General features: G+C 48.8%; 1 protein-coding gene across 3 annotated transcripts in view; it reads left to right on the plus strand.

The window, feature by feature from the left end:
• Nucleotides 1-18,562, plus strand: part of LOC147618551 (uncharacterized) — a 213,023-nt gene that overhangs the window by 40,246 nt on the left and 154,215 nt on the right. For all 3 annotated transcript variants that reach the window (XM_086775008.1, XM_086775006.1, XM_086775007.1), the window contains 2 exons: nt 9,580-9,735; nt 10,424-10,530. In XM_086775008.1, the coding sequence (XP_086631134.1) occupies nt 9,580-9,735; nt 10,424-10,530 (263 nt within the window). The remainder of the gene's footprint in view (nt 1-9,579; nt 9,736-10,423; nt 10,531-18,562) is intronic.

Raw genomic sequence — 18,562 nt, forward strand, 5'->3', positions numbered from 1 at the left:
CCCGAGGGGTGGCCATCCACCTCAGAGACCGGACATCCCTGGCTCGCCACAGCAGGCGCCATCATCTGACGAGCAGGCCCCGGCGGCGGAGGATGCCGCGCAGACCCAGGAGGCTGGCGGATGGCAGGAGGTTCGCCGGCGGAAACGCCCGGCCCGCAGGGACCGTCGCAGACGCCAGCAGGCGGCACAGGCTGGCGGACAGGCGACTCCGGCTGGCGTACAGGCACCTACCCGCACTTATGCTCCAGTCAGGGATAGGCGGCTAGTAGGTCCCACCCCGATGGACGAGGATTCAGATTCAGTGCCCGTTGAGGCCGCTGGTGGAGCCTCCCACGTGGAGACCCCGCTCCCGCCTCCCCCCGCAGGGGGCCCCGCCCCCTCCTTGGAGCAGACTCCCGAGGATCCCGGGCCGCACTCTGCGACCCCCGGCTCCTCTTCCCCTCACCCGGAGAGCACCCCTTCCACCCCCCCCTCTCCCCCCCCAGCCCCCCCCTCCCGCCTCCCCCGGCGGGCCCCCTTGACACCTATCCTCTGGCAGATGCCTCTCCATCCTCTCCTCGCTCTCCCCCCCCCTCTCCGCGAGCCCCCATCCCTCCCTTGGCCTCTCCAGGATACTTCGCCAGACCACCCACTGCCTCGGGGCAGCGCAGCTGGGTAGGCCAGAGTTCAGTCCAGCGGCTGTTCCACCGCCACTCCGGGCCGGTGGAGATGGCGATCCTAGCTTCGCCCGCCACAGAGTTCTCTCCTGCCTCCCCTGGGGGGCTCCCGCGAGTGATGGGGCTACCAGTGGATTACGGTTTTTTCAGGTGCCTCCAGTTGGATGCTGGCCCGTTCGAGACACTGGTCGCGCCCTTGCGAGTTTGCGTGGTGTGCCATCCCTCTCGTTCTCCTTCAATGGTGAGCAGCATGGTGGCCTTCTCCTTTCCTCTCAGTGTTGCCCCAGACACAGCATGGGATTGCAACTCTGTAGAGAAAGTTTTGCGTGATTAGATACTGGAGTTTTCTCACCACTTCAGTGACTTGGGGCTCACGGACCTATTGCAGACCCGATTACACTCAGCCCGCATGAGCTTGTTTGGTATAGGAGATTGGCGGGTGGATCCGGTCCGCACCTCAGTTGAGGCGGTGCTACTGATTCTCCTCCATGCCGCCCCGAGGGTGCAGCCTACCTTTAGATACATATATGCAGAGGATTGGTCTCATGCCTATGCCCTGGACAGGGCGAAGGCGGAGTGGGGCTGGACACAGAGACAGGTCACCCTCTTTTTGGAGAGACTCCGCACCCGGACAGACAGTGACTTCTCCCTCCAAGCCGGCGCCCAAGACTCACAGAGTGGAGGGCAGATCATCCGGGCCGGCTGAGAGGGGTGAGCCAGTGGTGGCGGCTGCTTCACTTGCCATAGCTCATCCATGAGGATCCTCTCATGGAACATCCAGGGTCTCGGTGGACATCGCTGCTACATTGGTCGGGGCAGACTTCGCCAGGAGATCCAGAGGGCTCTCGTTGGAGGACCCATAGATATCCTTTTCATCCAGGAGCACCACCTTTCTGCCGGGCGTACCCGCACCTGCGGGAAGATCTTGCCAGGCAGGAGTCACACTTTTTGGTCACCGGCATATGGCTCCCAGGGGAACCAGGGTGGAGTATGCATCTCAGTCAGTGAGCAGCTTCTATCCGGGGTTGTGGACTCTGGCACTCTGGTCCAGGGTCGAGCGCAGTGGATCATCCTTCGGGTTGGGGAAGACCGCATTGGCTTCCTCAACTTCTACGCCCCTAATGGGGCGACCGGGAGAGCCGAGTTCTGGAGCACCATTAGGCAGTCCCTCCCCCTGGCAGACCACTGGTGCCTAGGGGGGGATTGCAACATGCTGGAGGATGCAGAGGACAGGATGGGGGGCAGCCTGGAGACCATTCATGGGCCGGAGCTCGCTGCCTGGGAGGAACTAGTGCTGCAGGTGAGAGGCCAGGACCCGTGGACGCTCCCGGAGTTTGGCAGGATGCAGGGGAGTTTATCTTTCTCGCGCTCGGATAGACGGGCCACAGGAATTAACCTTTCCCGCATCGACAGGTTTTACATTGATGAGTGGGCTTGTGATAGAGGTGGCACTGTGGGTGCAGGCTCCTCGTTTTTCAGACCACTTTCCAGTGCTTCTCCAGATCGAGGACCCTACGAGAGGAGAGCGGGGCCAGAGCGTCTGGATTCCAGATTTCCTCATAGAGGAGCCCGAGATTGCGACCAGATTTGAGCAGGTCTGGCAGGAGCTGCACTTCAGGAGAGGATCGGCAGCCAGCGATCTTGCCAGGGGCTTGCAGGAGATCAGTCGGATGCTCAGACAGGCTGCCCTGGACCGCCTGGAGGCCTTCAGAGAGCAGGAGAGGAGCCTGTAGAGGAGTCTAGCGTCCCTTCAGAGACTCCAGGAGAGGGATCCTATGAGCCCTTGGATCTCAAAGCAGATGGAGTCAGCTCGCACTGAGATCAGATCCATCGAGGAGAGGAGGGTGGAGTTCCGATTCCATGCTCGGGCTTCTTTTTGGACACAGGCTGGAGACAGAGTGACTCGAGATTTCTTTGAGGCGACAGGGCCTCGCTTCAGACGAGAGGGTCTCAGGCGTCTTCGGCAGGCTGATGGCCAGGTTGTGGTGGATCCCCCCAGGGTTCGGGCGATAGCCACAGATTTTTACAGGGATCTTCTCTCTGCTGAGCCAGCAGATGACAGGGTGAGAGAGGCTCGGGAGGCAGTCTGGAGCTTCACGAGACCGGTTGTGCCGGCCCAGTTTGCAGCACTCCCTTCTCTCCCCCTTCTCGGATACGGAACTGGAGGAGGCTCTTCAGGCACTACCTCGGGGCAAATGCCCAGGAGAGGACGGTCTCTCAGTGGCTTTCTTCCAGAGATACTGGGGTCTCTTACATAGGGGTTTCAGATTGGCATTCCAGGAGATTATGGAGTCGGGAGTCATGCCGGACAGCATGGCAGAGGGATTGATTCACTTGATCCCCAAAGAGGGAGGAGACAGACTGGAGATTAGACAGTGGAGACCGATCACCTTGCTAGGCACGGCCTACAAGGTCCTAGCTAAGGCGATTAGCAGGCGGCTTCAGCCTCACCTTCCGGACATCATCCACTCCACGCAGACAGGCTTCATCCAGGATAGGAGCATTCTGGATAACATCTTCTCTTTCTGGGAGGCTACGGCTTTGGCTAGATTTCGGCAGGAGGATCTGGCAGTGCTCCTTCTCGACTTCGAGAAGGCATACGATCGGGTGGACTGGGCCTTCTTGGAAGGCACTATGGAGAGGATGGGCTTCCCCCCTCAGTGGATCTGTGGGGTCTCTGCACTCTACACATCGTCTCATAGCCAGGTGCTGATACAGGGCGTGCGCGGAGAGAGGTTCCAGCCCTTTCTTTTTCTTTTTGTGGCGGAGGCCATGAGCACTTTTTTGACGGCACAGGATACAGGTGTGCGGGGCCTCCAGCTTCCCATCCGCACCTCGGAGGAGCTCCTAGACTCGGAGTTTGCGGATGACATTGCTGTCTATCTTCAGGGAGGAGAGGAGAACCTCCGCCGCTTCGCCTCAGCCATGGACAGGTTTTGCAGAGCTTCGGGCGCTTTGATCAACTGGCACAAGTCGTGTGGGTTGTGGGTCAGTTCTATGCCCCCCCCGACTTGGAGGCCAGTTGATGGTTTTCAGTGGGCTGCCCCCCGGCACTACAGTGCGTTATTTGGGATGCTATGTGGGCATTGACATATCTCCGGAGCAGCAGATAGCCCCCCTTCTTCTGAGCATTCGGAAGAAGCTTCTGTATTGGAGTACCGCTCGTTTATCGCTGGCTGGCCGAGTAGTTGTGGCCAACTAGGTTCTGCTTGCTACCATGTGGTACATCACTTCTTGCTGGGCCTTCTCTCGGGCGTGCATTGGCCGCAGAGGCTCATCAGGAACTTTCTTTGGTCCGGTGGCGACGGGCGGCCCGCCAGGGCCAAGGTGGCATGGGCTGTGATCACTCAGCCGAGGGAGAGAGGCGGCCTGGGCATTGTCGATCCTATTTGCCAAAGCCGAGCTTTGCTTGGCAAGTTGGTAGTTCGTGGCCTCCTACCAGGCGTTGAGCCGTGGGAAGGAGTTTCTTGTTTCCAGGATGCTCAGCCGCACTCCTTCTCTTAGTGGCCCCTGGACCCCCAGCATCAGATGGATCTTTACAGAGCAGCGATCCAGAGGAGTGGGCCTTGGCTTCGAGGAGCGTTTTGCAGCTAGCCTTCTGAGGGCCTGGGCGCACCTGAGGCCGTCACTCTTCCAGTCTCCCCCGGGCACCGATGAGGAGCGCCTGAGGCAGCCATTGGTGTGGAACCCCTTGATTCGACTTCCCAGTGGCCATATGGTTGGATCGCGGTCTCACGTGTCGTGGGGCCCGTTGAGTTCCGGCCCAGCCCAGTCCCTAGACGACTGGATATGTTTTCAGCAGCTGCCTCTAGAGGCTCAGGAGAGGAGACTCAGTGGGATGAGGGGCAGAGAGTTGATGAGACAGGACATTGAGGTGGCCATCCCCCGGGAGTGGCGGACCCCAGTACAGGACCCTCCACCTCCACAGTGGATGGGCATCTTTACTCGGCATGAGATCCTTCTAGCGGTCTGCGGCACAGCGGAGAGAGTCGCCCCACTCACTTTCGAGGTGGGAGAGGGTGGCCAGCTTCAGAGGACACGACTAGATTTGGATGAGCTCCAAGGTTGTACCTTTCAGAGGGTGCGGGTGATCGGCTTTCATCAGAGACAGTGGCATGTAGACCCCTCACCGGCCTCGATAGGGGAGGATTGTTCTTGGAGATTATGGGCTTGGGACAGCAGGCCTCTTATTCGCCTTCAGTGGGATCCAGGTGAGTGGTTTTGGCGAGATCCCTACTCGGCCCCTACCAGCCCAGGCATCCCCTTTTTTCAGTACACAGCGAGGCTGGGGCGGCGGATTCAGAGGCATAGGATAGCGAGCACCCCGGCGGAGCATTGGCGGCGACAGGGGCTCTCCCCTGCCTTTCTTAGGGACTTCTGGCAGCGCCTTTGGGCCAGCTTCCGGCCCCGGAAGGTGACGCTTTTTCTCTGGCTCACAGCGCATAGAGGACTGGCTGTGGGGGCCTGGCTAGCTTTTGGCAGACACCCAGCGTCCTGCCCTCGGTGCGGCCATGCACAGGAGTCGCAGCGGCACTGCTTATGGGATTGCCCACAGGCACAGCAGGTCTGGCAGCGCGCTCTCAGGATGGTTTTTGCAGGCTCGCCAGGTGAGATGCTGATGACGTGGGGTGCGGTGGCTTGGGCCACGGACAGCGGCCCGGCCCTTGGATATGAGGACGTCCCTGGCAGCGCGACCATCCAGGTCTCTGACAGGGCGATGGCGGTGGTTCCGACGCCAGACTTCTCTTCGGCAGTCCCTCAGGAGGGGGTCGGGCACAGATGGGAGATGATCAGCAGCATGACGGCTTGGCACATATGGAGAGCCCGATGCAGGGAGGCCATTGACCGCCAGGCGACTCCACCGGCGGAGGTCATACAGGCCCTCTGGGTGGACATCATTCACACCTTGAGAGGACACTGGTGGGGGAAACTTCAGGGCGACTCGGATCGCATGAGAGGTCGCCGCAAGGCTTTCCTCCGCACTTGGCAGCCTGGCCCTTTCCTCATCGCGAGGGGCGAGGATGTCACTTGGCACTATAGGCCTCCAGTTTAGCTTTTCTCACCTCCCACATGTACTGCTAGGTAGCCCCTTCCAGAGAGCGGCCAGCCACGGGGGTGGAGCTCAGGTGTTCACTGTGTGTTTTTTATCCCTCCTTGCGAGGTGAGCTTTGTAGCCTTCTGGCATTTTCTCATTAACTAATAGAAGGATCGTTTTTCCGGGGGGGGGGGGGGGGGGGGGGGAAAACATGTTTGGCTTTGATAGAATTAGTCAACCCTCCACAGATGGTCCACGAATCAAGTACTGTCAAGACTTCATGCAACAGTTTTTCAAAACAGGACTTCGAATAGGAAGAGACATATCATGACACCCTCCACCTCATTCACATTCAAGAGCACAATCAGCCAATTCCCTTAGGCCGCTGCTCATCACAAACTCTCACACGTAAGCACCTTCTTCAACTCTTCCCCTCCCTGAAGGCCGCTGGTAACTCATAGATGCACTCTCTCCAAAAAAACCAACTCCAGCAATGTTCTGATTCCTGTTTCGCACGTATCCCCTCTTCTCCACTTCCTCCTGAAACCTTGATTGTACAGAAAATCGGTCGATGAGAACACCCGTACACACCTTCCTCATGCACAACAAGTGTCGTTCCAATTCAGTGAATAATCTCACACTTCTCTCCCAAAAAACATCGTTCATTCCCCATCTCTTGCTTCTTCCTTCCCGACGAACGGAATCCCCCGTATCAAGAACCCCCTTTACACCTGTATTGCGCCGCCCAGGAAAAACGTCCATTTCCTGTTTTTTCTTTTTTTAGCCTTTTTCCCCCTTTTTTTGATTCTGGCCTCCTCCCCCACCAGAAGACTCTCGATCATCTACGTGCATGGCCAGGCTGCCACCTCCACCCTTCCTGAAGCTCCCTTCAGCCGCCACGTGCATGAATAGCATTTCCCCAGAAGTATGTCGACTCCTCCATACGTAACCATTCACATTTTTTGGAAAAAAGAAATACATCAGTCTTTTTTTTTTCTTCTTTTTTTCCTTTTTAAACCTAGCCTTCATGATGATCATCCCTTCATCACTACCTCGTGTGTATCTACATGTGCCTATCATTAGTGACTACATTAGTGCATTTAATGAACTACATATTTACATGTATCACCGGCATGTGCTCCTGGTCTCATCCGGTACTGTGGCCCTGTGAAAGTGACCCCCAGATATACATAAGAGTGCACAATCTCCACTGTCTCCCCTACATATGCGAATCTTATGTTTCTCAGTCCCACCAATGAGGTATTGAAGACTGACCTTTGTTTTTCCAATGTTAAAACGGTGAGGTCCCTCTGCTCACAGAATGCTTGCAATGCCTCCAGGTGCTTCCGCTGCCCCTCTTTGAAGCTAGACATCAGCACAATGTCATTTGCATAGAGCAGGACATGCACCAACATGTCTCCAAGTATAGCCCCAACCCCTCCCAGTCTATCAATAAACTATGAACTCTCATCTATGTATATGCCAAACAAAGTCAGCGACAAAGGGCATCCTTGCTTCACCCCAATGTTGCTTGTGATCATACTAGACATTACCTCCCAGTGCCCTTACCTTCCCTGTCATTGACTCATATAATGCCATCAATCCCCATATGATCTGCTCTGGAAATCCCAACTTTTGTAATCGGTGAAAGAGGCGATCGCGGGGGACCGTGTCAAAGGCTTTGCGGAAGTCCAAAAAGCAATAGAAAATCATGCCCTTTCTCACCTTGGCCTCCTTGATCATGGTTCTCAGTGTGAAAATGAGAGAAAGAAAGATGTATTAAGCGTCTACTAAAGACCCAGTGGGCCTATGAGACCAAAGTGATACAATAATGTCCATGGCATATCTCATCATGGAATGGAAAATAAAACAGAAAGAAAACATAAACATAGCTATCTCACTTGGGTGATACAAAAGTTAAAACTGTCCATGGAAACTCATCATGGAAATACTAAGAACATAGAAACATGAGAGCAGCATTAGCTCCGAGTAGATGGTATACCACTCTCCAAAATATCAAGCATGGGGCTAATGAGTATGGCCGAGAGGTCTCCCTCAGCTATGTCACGTGGAAAGGTAGCTCGATGGTGGTGGAGCATGTCTTGGATCTGGAGTTGATGAGGTGATCGTGGCCGACCAGGCGCCGTGGTGGTGGTGGGGGGTGCAGGGGCGTCGGGCACGCTAGAGTGCGGAGCCTCGGTCCGAGGTAACTCCTCTCAGGCGAGGTAGGTCCGGAGCAGCTTGTGGAGAGAGAGAGAAATGAAATGATATATTAACGTCTCTAAGAGGCCATAGTGGCCTATGAGACCAAAATTGAGAGTACATCTGAAGTTGGTGTCTCATCAAAGAGAACAACTAAATGAGACTAAAAGGTACAATAAAGTGATTGTCCTATAGTTATAAGAACAGAACTGTAAGACTCCGAGATGATACTGAGTAGAAAATACTAGAAAATACCGAAAAATGTATATCAGGTAGATCCATGTATGCTGATTAGTTGAAGTGTTGCCCTCTCCTTAGATCAAGTATCTCCGTCATGGGGCTGTCGAGAATGGAGAGGTCGGAGAGAGAGAGAGAGAGAGAGAGAGAGAGAGAGAGAGAGAGAGAGAGAGAGAAAGATATATTAACGTCTACGAGAGGCCAAAGTCAGCCTATGAGACAAAAAATAATACAACTGTCTAGAATGGAGAGGTCGTAGAGAGAGAGAGAGAGAGAGAGAGAGAGAGAGAGAGAGAGAGAGAGAGAAATGAAAATGAAATGATATATTAACGTCTTCAAAAGGCCAAAATGACCTATGAGACCAAAAAGGTTACAACAATTGGTGGATGTGATACAATGTCTGTGTAAGAAAAGCTAAAACAACTAAACAACTAACTGAAACAACTATGAGAAAAAGTAAGGTACTAGGAGCTCCTAATGGATAACATCTGGGAAGGAAAACTCCAGCAACAAAGGTAAGCATCATATACATCACTATCCAAAGATGTCTCTCATCAGTCGATGGCGGATATCCTCAATGTCCTCCATGGTGAGTACTCTGATTGGACGTCTCCCATGCCGTGCTAGTATGGTCCTGATCCTCTCTTGTAGTCTCCGCCGGTGTCGAGATGGGCCTCTCATCTTGGGGCGCCTGGACCGCCCTAGCTCCATAGCCCGATCAATCAGTGTACCTCTGGTGCGGCTATACTCTGGGGCTAGCTGCAATGCCTGCTGGCCTGACTGCTCAATCTCTGGTCGAAAGAAGTCTGTAATCTGCCTCTGTAGGTGTCTCTCCCTCTCTGATCCCCTCCCTCTCAAGAGACCCTCTCTATGTCTACGCAGCTCCAGTAAGTATAATCCGAGGCATCTCTGATCCTTGTATCTCATGACTCTGGAAAGTGGTCCAAAACCCTCCCTGAAGAGAGAGAGAGAGAGAGAGAGAGAGAGAGAGAGAGAGAGAGAGAGAGAGAAATGAAATGATATATTAACGTCTTCAGAAGGCCAAAATGACCTATGAGACCAAAAAGGTTACAACAATTGGTGGATCTGATACAATGTCTGTGTAAGGAAAGCTAAAAACAACTAAACAACTAACTGAAACTGAAACAACTATGAGAGAGAGAGAGAGAGTCTATTTATATATGTATATGTGTGCGTGCATGTGTTTGTTTATTGTAGATGTATATAGATACATATATACATATATACATATATACATATATATATGTATGTATAAATATATAAATATATATACATATATACATATATATATGTATGTATAAATATATAAATATATATACATATAAACATATATACATATATACATATATATACATATATACATATATATATGTATGTATAAATATATAAATATATAACACTTACTAGCTATGTGAAGTGTTGTTTCAGATGTTTCATAGTGCTCACTATGCGGGTGAAGCATTGTGCCCCCAATTTCGGCATGGAGAAGCATGGCAAAAGGTTTTTGGGCCTGTGCTGATCTATCTAAACTCAGCCCCTGAAGGATGCCATTTCTCATGGTTATGGCATGATGCAAAGCGGCAGGTATGTAGTGCTAACAGGTCAATGGTGTTTAGTGGTTGTCAAAATTGAAGAAACTTGCATTAACTTTGTGCTCAGGAGCTGACCATCCAGTCCAAGATAATTACATTTGCATTCATGCTTATTGTGGATCAAGAGCGCCTGCCATTTGTTAGCTCTATTCTATAGAGAGACAGATTTCTTGAGTAGGGTGAGCACTGAGATGCACAAAGTAGACACCTGCGATTTCTGAGTTTCATAGAGAATAGGCCTATGAGGATGAGAGGCTTACGGCAACCAAAGGAGCCTCAGGGTCTTCATAGGGTTAATGTACTCATAGGGATGAGAATGAATGCGCTCACCTCCAGGGACTAACGTTTTCAAACTTGAAGCTCGTCCTTGCAGGTTAGCTCCAACACTTGCCTCATGTCAGCCTAAATTACCACATGTGGCTCTACGTAAAAAAACAAAGCTTCGAAGGCAAGAAAATAAAAGTGTAGGTGTGGGATAGCACTGAGACAGGGCTGAGAAAGGGCAAGTGGCAAGGAAGGAGTAGGGACTGAACTGCCAGTAAGTGTGAAGGGGAGGGCTAGCGGTTTTAGAAGTAAAGAAATTGATTTGCCTCGCTGTATGTTTGTGTCTTTATTGATCTGCTCATATTGCAAAAGTAGAGATTCAATGTACGTACTTCATTAAGGTGTGCTGTTTTTAGATGCTTTCAGAGGTTGAAGCATGGCCTTACAGCTGGCCAAGTTCTCCTGACTATCCCAAGGCTCATGAAAGAGGAACTGTCCATGGAAGGCTGCTTGTAAAAGATAGGTGAGTCAACTGTTCTTCTCATTTTTATGTTGTGTGCAATATGCTTAGTGTATTGAAATTTGCATATGCCTTGGATTAGAATGTGACTAACTGGAGTCTTGTTTGAGCATTACAAACTAGATTTAATGTGCTAGTATAGACAAACTTTGTCAGCTCACTCGCAATTCAATGTCTAGAATTTGCAAAACTACTACTTTTTGATTAGGGATATTTTTGTTATAGGATCCAATGTATGGACATAGAGAGGGTGTCATTCATAAACCTCCCACGGCTCTGTTTGTTGTTTCATCTACTGACGCTGATTCTACCTTATTTTCTGAATATGAAGTGAACTTGTGTGTAGCTTTGAAGTAGTATGTGACACATTTGAGCCTTTTCAGATCTGACACAAGCGCTGGAAGATCCTTATGTGATGATACATTTGATGTTACGTTGATTGGGCAGCCTAGGCTTCTTGGCAAATTCCTTTTCGAGATCCACTATTTGGGGCACATTCTATCAAAGGATGGCGTTACGATGGATCCTGTAAAGATTGAAGCCATTAGGAATTGACCTGAGCTATCTTCCATACATGAAGTACGAAGTTTTTTTGGGTTTATGTTCATATTACAGGCATTTTATCAGGCACTTAGCAGGGATTGCTTCACCTTGCATGAGCTCACTAAGATGAAGGCAGTCTTCAAATGGACAGTTGATGAGAAAGAGGCTTTTGTTCGCCTCAAGGATGCCATTATGAGTGGGTCTGTGTTAGTCATTCCAGACTTGCAGAAACCTTTTTGTGCGGAGTGTGATGCATCTGGAAGTTGCATTGGGGTTGTTCTAAATCAAGGACATGCCGTAGCTTATGAAAGCCGTCGTTTGCATGATGCAGAACTTTCTTTGGGCATTTATGAGTTGTTGGTTATGATTGATGCCTTGATTGTTTGGAAACACTATCTTCTTGGGGCTGATTTTATGGTCAAGACAGATCATCAAAGTCTAAGGTACTTCTTGACGCAAACAAAGCTTTTGGAGAAGCTGGAAAAGTTCTTGTCTATGTTTCATTTTCAGATTATGCATACTCTAGGAAAGAAGAATGTGGTGGCAGATACATTGTTAAGAAAGCCATATTTGGCTGTAGTACGAGTTGCCTCACATGGGGACTTGTCTACCATGTGTGAATTGTACCATATGGATGCTGATTTTGGGCACATTTGGTTTGATTTGTTGGTTGGACATGCATATGCCTCTATATGATCAAAGAGGGTATCTCATGAAGGATAACTACCTATGTGTTGTGTCAAACATGAGGCAAAAGGTCAATGATGAGTTCCATGCTCCTCCCGTATGCAGGATATAGAGGTATAATGTCTACTACACGCACGATTGAGGGTTACTTCTTTTGGCGACAAATGTGCAAAGATATAGAGCATAGTCACAAGGGACGGGGAACGGTAACGGGGGACGGGGACGGGAATGGGACGGGGGACGGCCATATGTAGGGAACGGGGACGGGGGTAGCAACGGCACTTAAAAATTACTTTGTCAGTACCACCCACTCGCCTATACGGGCAAAGCTTGCATGTCCATGGCTGTGCACCACCTCCATGAGGGGATGGGGTGTGATTGACCTCATCCCACCGTGTCCATCCCGTCGTCCTTCTACGGGTAGTTGGAACTTGAAGAGCCACTACCACGAGGAGGATGCCATGGATGATGGATGCCTCCTTGTCACTTGATAGCTTGAGAGAGAGAGAGTGAGTGAGGCTTGAGCCTTGAAAGTTGAGGGAGAACTTGAGAAGTTGAGTGTGAGGGTGGGTGGGGGTGTGTGTGTGTGTGTGTGTGTGAAGAATGGGATCTATGATTTCATCCACATCCACTGCAAGTCCCACCATAGGAACAGGATCTTTCCAATTCTTGCGTGTGTCCTGAAATCCTTCATGCATTACCTCATAGATCAGCCCAGCCTCGGGCGTTTCATGCATAGGGTCATCCTGACCTACAGCCTGCTTTTGTTTTTTATGAGCATAATATTTTGTAGGAGAAGCCATGATGAGATAATAGGCACTAGGTAACGTCGGTGCAGAAAGGCGATATCAGGACAGCTGGACAGAGAATCGAGGGCGCTACAGAGGCACCAGCGAATATGCGAAGCATGCTATGATTATTTTTTTTCCAGGCAGGATGCCTGTTTGCTGCTGATGTCGGGAATTGGTTGACACGAACATTGGGTGGTTGTTTTGTTCGCAAAGTCCACTATGTGGCAAGAGGTTTCTTTGAGGTCATTATGGTGGATGAGCACCATAAGCAAACGCTTTTAGAGCACTCCCCTCTCTTCTATGGACAACAGATGGTTCATGTATTGCCATGGTCCCCCACCAGAGACTATCAGGCTTTGATTAAGCATCGCTGTCCTGTTTGGGTAGAAGTGGTGGACTTCCCCTAATGTTTGGCCTCCTTGTTACCTAAAATTGCAGCATCTCTAGGAAAGGTTGTATGCCCTCCTAGACCAAATGGCAACTCAAATCGATTCTGTATTTTATGGGACACGGATCAGCCCACTCCGGAATCTTATGCTGTTACCATAAATAACGTTTCCATGGGGAGTGCTTTTTTCAGACTCAAATGGGGTCTTTTTGCAGGCGCATGCTTTGAGTGCAAAAAGTTTGGACATATGGCATCTCAATGTCCTCTGGTCCTCCATAAGATGCCGCGTGATGCCTTGCCCATCCCAATGCAGAATAAGGACACTCCTGGTCCTTCAGGGGTTAAAAACAAAAGTCTAAAGACTCCTGTTATGCCTCAAGAAAAAGGCAAAATGCCAGTCTCTTCTAATATGAATGTAGCTGTGGCTAATCCCTCTACTTCTTCACCAAAAGGAAAAGAAAAGACACTTCGAGAAACATCTCAGCCACCGCGCAGGACAATTATCCACAGGCGTCCTTTGCCTTCTAGAACTTGGAATGGAGCCTCCTCTAGTGGGCATACCCCAGAAGAAAATTCTGGAATTGGCATCACCTGGGCTACTGTAACTGCAGGTCGTACTCTGTTTCCCGAAGAAGAGGCTGCTAGCTTGCTAGCCACCCGTCTCATAGATATTCCTCCTCCTGATCGGGGTGCAGACCCTGTGGAGGAAATGCAAGCTTGAGCTACTTTTTTGTTCATACTGTATATACACTATAAATATGATGACATATATCACAGTTTTGACTCTCAATGTACAGGGTTTGTGTGACCCTAAAAAGTGGAAGATGGTTTGGGCATATTTGAAGCGTATGCAGCTAGATATCATTGCTCTTCAGGAACACAATCAACATCACTACACTGGACAGCAAGGCCATTATGCTGGTTATGATATTTTTCATGCAGGCCACCATGCCTTTTCGGGTGTACTTTTTCTTGTGAAACATCATTTACAGCCAGTCATGGCATTTAATGACCTCCAAGGCAGATGGATGGTTATGCAGTGCTTTATTCAGGGTGAAATCTTTGAATTCGCATCAATATATGCACCTCAATCCTCTCAGGCTAGAGGACAGATATGGCAACAAATGAAATTGTACCCTTGGAGACAGAAAGCATTCATATGTGGAGATTTCAATAATGCCCCTCAACCTGGTGATAATACATCCGGTCGTATACATATGCTTGCTACTGAGACGTCTTCGTGGTGGGCAGATTTTGTAGCAACGCTTAATCTGATTGATCTTTGGAAAGAATCTTAGCCCTTGATGCCTGGGTATACCTTCCAACATAATGCACAATCCACTTACAAAGCTCGCCTGGATCGATGGTATCAGCTTGATCCGTTTCATTATGATACTCTCACGACCAAATTGTGGGTGGATTATACATTTACATATTCAGATCATGTACCCCTATGGCTCAGAGTTCATTTGCACGACATGCCTGATGACAGATTGCCACTTCGAAGGTTGCTTATCATCAATAATAGTTACTTGGAGCATGATGCATTCAAAGCACTGATACTTGAGGCCTGTCAGCCACTCTTTCCTCAATCTTTCATTGACTTGGATTATGCATGGACAGCTTTTATTGCTCGCATGCAATCAATCATCCGTGATTATGGTAAACAGTATCTGGAAGGTTGGAGACAGACTGTTGCTTATGCTATGCAAACATGCTAATCGTTAATCGAGCTTAGTCATCTTCGCTCCCTAACTTTGGCTGAAGCCACTTCTTTATGTCAAGCTCGTCACTGTATTCAGGTAAATGATCACCGAAAGCTTGTCAAATGGGAGATACGGGCACGACAACAGGCGCTTTTGGACAAAGGCTGCTCTTCCAAAATTTTTTTCAAGAGTTTACATTCCAGAAAACAAGCTGCATCTATATGTCGCACTTTATATTCAGATGACACGTGGACCTCCACCCGAGCACAATTGGCTGCGACTTGTGTTACCCATTTCTCCTCTCAATTTGGTGAAGACGATTCTCACGCCATGGAAGTGTGTGATGCACGTCATCGGTTATTACAGCATGTATCCCCCATCCTTTCTGCTACTCAGGCGCAACAACTAGAAACAAAATTCTCTGAACAAGAACTGTCTGATGCAATCAGGTCTTGTGGCGGATGGAACGCTCCAAGATGGGATGGCCTTACAGTTGAATTTTTTCTTGCATATTGGGACACCCTCAAATTACCTTTGCTGCGTATGGTAAACATTGCCTGGGAGACAAGGCAAATGCCAGCTTCTTGGAAAAAAGGATTAGTGAAGCTGTTGCCTAAAAAACACTTATGTCAGTCTTTGGCAGATTGGAGACCAATTACCCTTATGCCGGTGATTGTTAGAAATCTAGCATGGTATCACACAAAACTAGAACATGGGGAAAAGTGCAAGAGGGATGAAGCAAACTGAGATGATTCCATTGATGTGACCCCTTGAATATATAGGGGGAAAGTACAAGAGCTGAGCATGAGTGCATATGGGATAAATCCCTGAGTGCCACATGGCATACACTTAAGACTAGACAAATGTAGACTAGAGAAATAGTACACCTAGTGTGCACTTATTTCCAACACCCTCCTTAAGTGGACACTAGGAGGAAGACAAAAAGACAAGACTATGACATGACAAAAGATAAGACCAAGACAGAGAGACTAGACAAGGATTGAGAGACAAGCTAGAAGACAAGATGGACAAGACTAGAAGACAGACATAAAGACTGATAGACTGTGAAACAAGACATGAGAGACAAAAGATCCTGAGACACCCCTCCTCAAGTGATATCCTCATATGGGTCCACAAGGGTAGGGACAAGAGTGGATCATAGACAGACAGAGAGAGAGACAATCAGCCAGTAGAGTGGTCCCACAGAGAGAGAGACTTTCAGATAGACATGAGAGAGACTGACAAATAGAAGATAAATGGGGACATAGACAAAATGCCAAAGACATGTGGGTAACTAATCCACAAAAGATAGGCATATAGACTGATAGACAGAGTGTAAGAGACATATGACTGTAAGATCACACAAGATAGACACATAGACAGAGAGACTGACTGATTGTAGATAGACAGAGAGATGGACCTTGATTGATAATCCCTCCTCAAGGGCAATCCTCCTGCTAGAGTGAGTAATGCAGGGGTGCCTCTTGGATAGGGACAAAGATAAGTCCATGTAGACATGACATTACCCCATGATCTACATCATTGGTGATCAATGGTGGTAGATAGCATGAAAGCATAGACAAATATGAGAGAGAGGGGAAGGTAAGTCCAGAACAGGGTCCTCTTTGGCCTACATCATGTGGTGACCAAAGTAGGAGAGAGAAAAAAAAAAGGTCTTTTTATGCAGAGAGCAAGGGCAGAGTACCCAAGAAGAGATGCCAAAGATAAATAAATGAGAGACAGCATCAGAAATGAGAAGGTCTTACCCCTATTTTGATGGGCAGTGTCTGTTCTCTTACAAGATAAAATTCAGTTCTGAAAATTAATTTTTAAGAATAAAATAGAACTGAGAATATTGCAGCATACAAAGGATAATCCATTTTAGTTTTTACCTCAGGTCTTCCACCCTTTCAAGCCCATGTCACAGACACGCTATCCAGGGGGTAACCCGAGAGAAAGGCAGCTGCAAACAGAGATTTCTTAGAGGAAATTTTGCTGCAGAGAGAGAGGCATACGGGCCTGTCTCAGAAGCAAAAGAGCACCAACTAATACCTCGTTTTGATATAGGAGTGGAGCAGCCAGTAGAGAATATGTCTTGAACAGAGAATGGGGGCTGCCCATACTGAAAAACAAGAGGTGCGCAGCCTTGAGAGAATAAAAAACGAGTTGTTGTTGCAGCACCAGCAGCAAGAAAGGTGTCGACAGAAGCGGCCTGCTGCTGTAGCGTAATGAGGAAAATGGAGATGACCCCAGGGAAAGAGAGCAAGTCGGCCTGCTTGCTGAACAGAAGCGGGGCAGAAAAATAACGAGGCAAGGCAGCACCAGAATTATTTCGAAGCAAAGAAGTAGCTCCATGGCGGGATCAGGGACTGTCGACTGCAGAAAATATGGGCGACATCAGGGCAGTAGAGTCGTGTCGAATAGGAGCTGGAGATGTCGAGCAGATTCAGCAGCAGCAGAAGACTCGTTGTAGAATAGGAGAGCGGCCTGTTTCAGCAGTATAGAGAAGGGCTACACCATAGTGGGCTGCTCTGCAGCAGATCATGTTGAGGGCAGCTTGTGGCAGATCAGCAGCGCCTAATAGGAGAGGAGAGTAGCTAGAGCTGGATCTAAGACCCCCGATGGGGCAAAGCTAAAAAGGAAGCTAGACCTCGAGAAAATCTATGGCTAGATCTAGACTAAAGGGCTGAGGAGAAGAGGAATCTACATGGCTCTGACACCATATTAAAAATCTAGCATGGTATCACACAAAACTAGAACATGGGGAAAAGTGCAAGAGGGATGAAGCAAACTGAGATGATTCCATTGATGTGACCCCTTGAATATATAGGGGGAAAGTACAAGAGCTGAGCATGAGTGCATATGGGATAAATCCCTGAGTGCCACATGGCATACACTTAGTCCTAGACAAATGTAGACTAGAGAAATAGTACACCTAGTGTGCACTTATTTCCAACAGTGATATACAAGATTATCAGTAAAATGGTTGTCAATCGCATTAAGGGTTGCTTGAATGATGGACTCCATCCTGCACAGTATGGATTTATTCCTCGCAGGCACATTACAGATAACATTGCAAATGCTTATATTGGCATTGAATATGCCAAATACACGCAGCAGGATGTCTTATTATTGCAAGTGGATATTGCTAAGGCTTTTGATACTATTAAATGGGGTTTCATTCAAGAAACCATGCGTGCCCTGGGATTTGGAGAAAAAATGCAGAATATCATTTACTGGCTTTATGCTGATAGCCAGGCGGCTTGTATATTGTCAGGAGATCTCTCAGAATCATGGACTTTGCATCGTTCAGTTAGGCAGGGATGCCCTTTAAGTGCTCTTTTGTATGCTATAGTGACGCATCCCATGCTTCTTTATATAGATCATTTGGTTGATACTGGCAATCTTCATGGATTGGACATTCATAATAGACGTCAGTTGGTTGCTCAGGCATATGCTGACGATTCTTTTTTTCTTCCTCGCAACACACATCAGGATCTCTCTACTTTGATGCAGGCTCTTTCTTTGTTTGCCCTTGCGGCTGGCCTAGAAATCAATTTTCAGAAATCTAAATTGTTGCCTCTGCATTCAAAACAGTGGCATAATTTGTTATGGCCAGGAGAAATAGTTCACTCCACTCATTTGATTCGGCATTTGGGATATCCTTTGGGATGGTCAGTCACTCGCCGTCAAAAAACAGATTGGGTCTTGGCAAAGCTCAAGAAAAAGTTGGAATACTGGAAACTTGCAACATGGCCATTGCATGTTCGTTTACGGATTCTCCAATCCATCTTGGTTGCCTATATTCAGTTCTACCTTCCTCTCATCAGGTTTTCTAAGGGGGAGCTGAAATTATTTATGTCCACCATCTTTGAGATATTCTGGAGGTCGAAGCAAGGGAAAAAGAGTGTACGTTTGCT

The sequence above is a fragment of the Cibotium barometz genome, chromosome 35, assembly GCF_041138505.1.
Source record: "Cibotium barometz isolate CiBa-2024 chromosome 35, ASM4113850v1, whole genome shotgun sequence".
Lineage (NCBI taxonomy): Eukaryota > Viridiplantae > Streptophyta > Polypodiopsida > Cyatheales > Cibotiaceae > Cibotium > Cibotium barometz.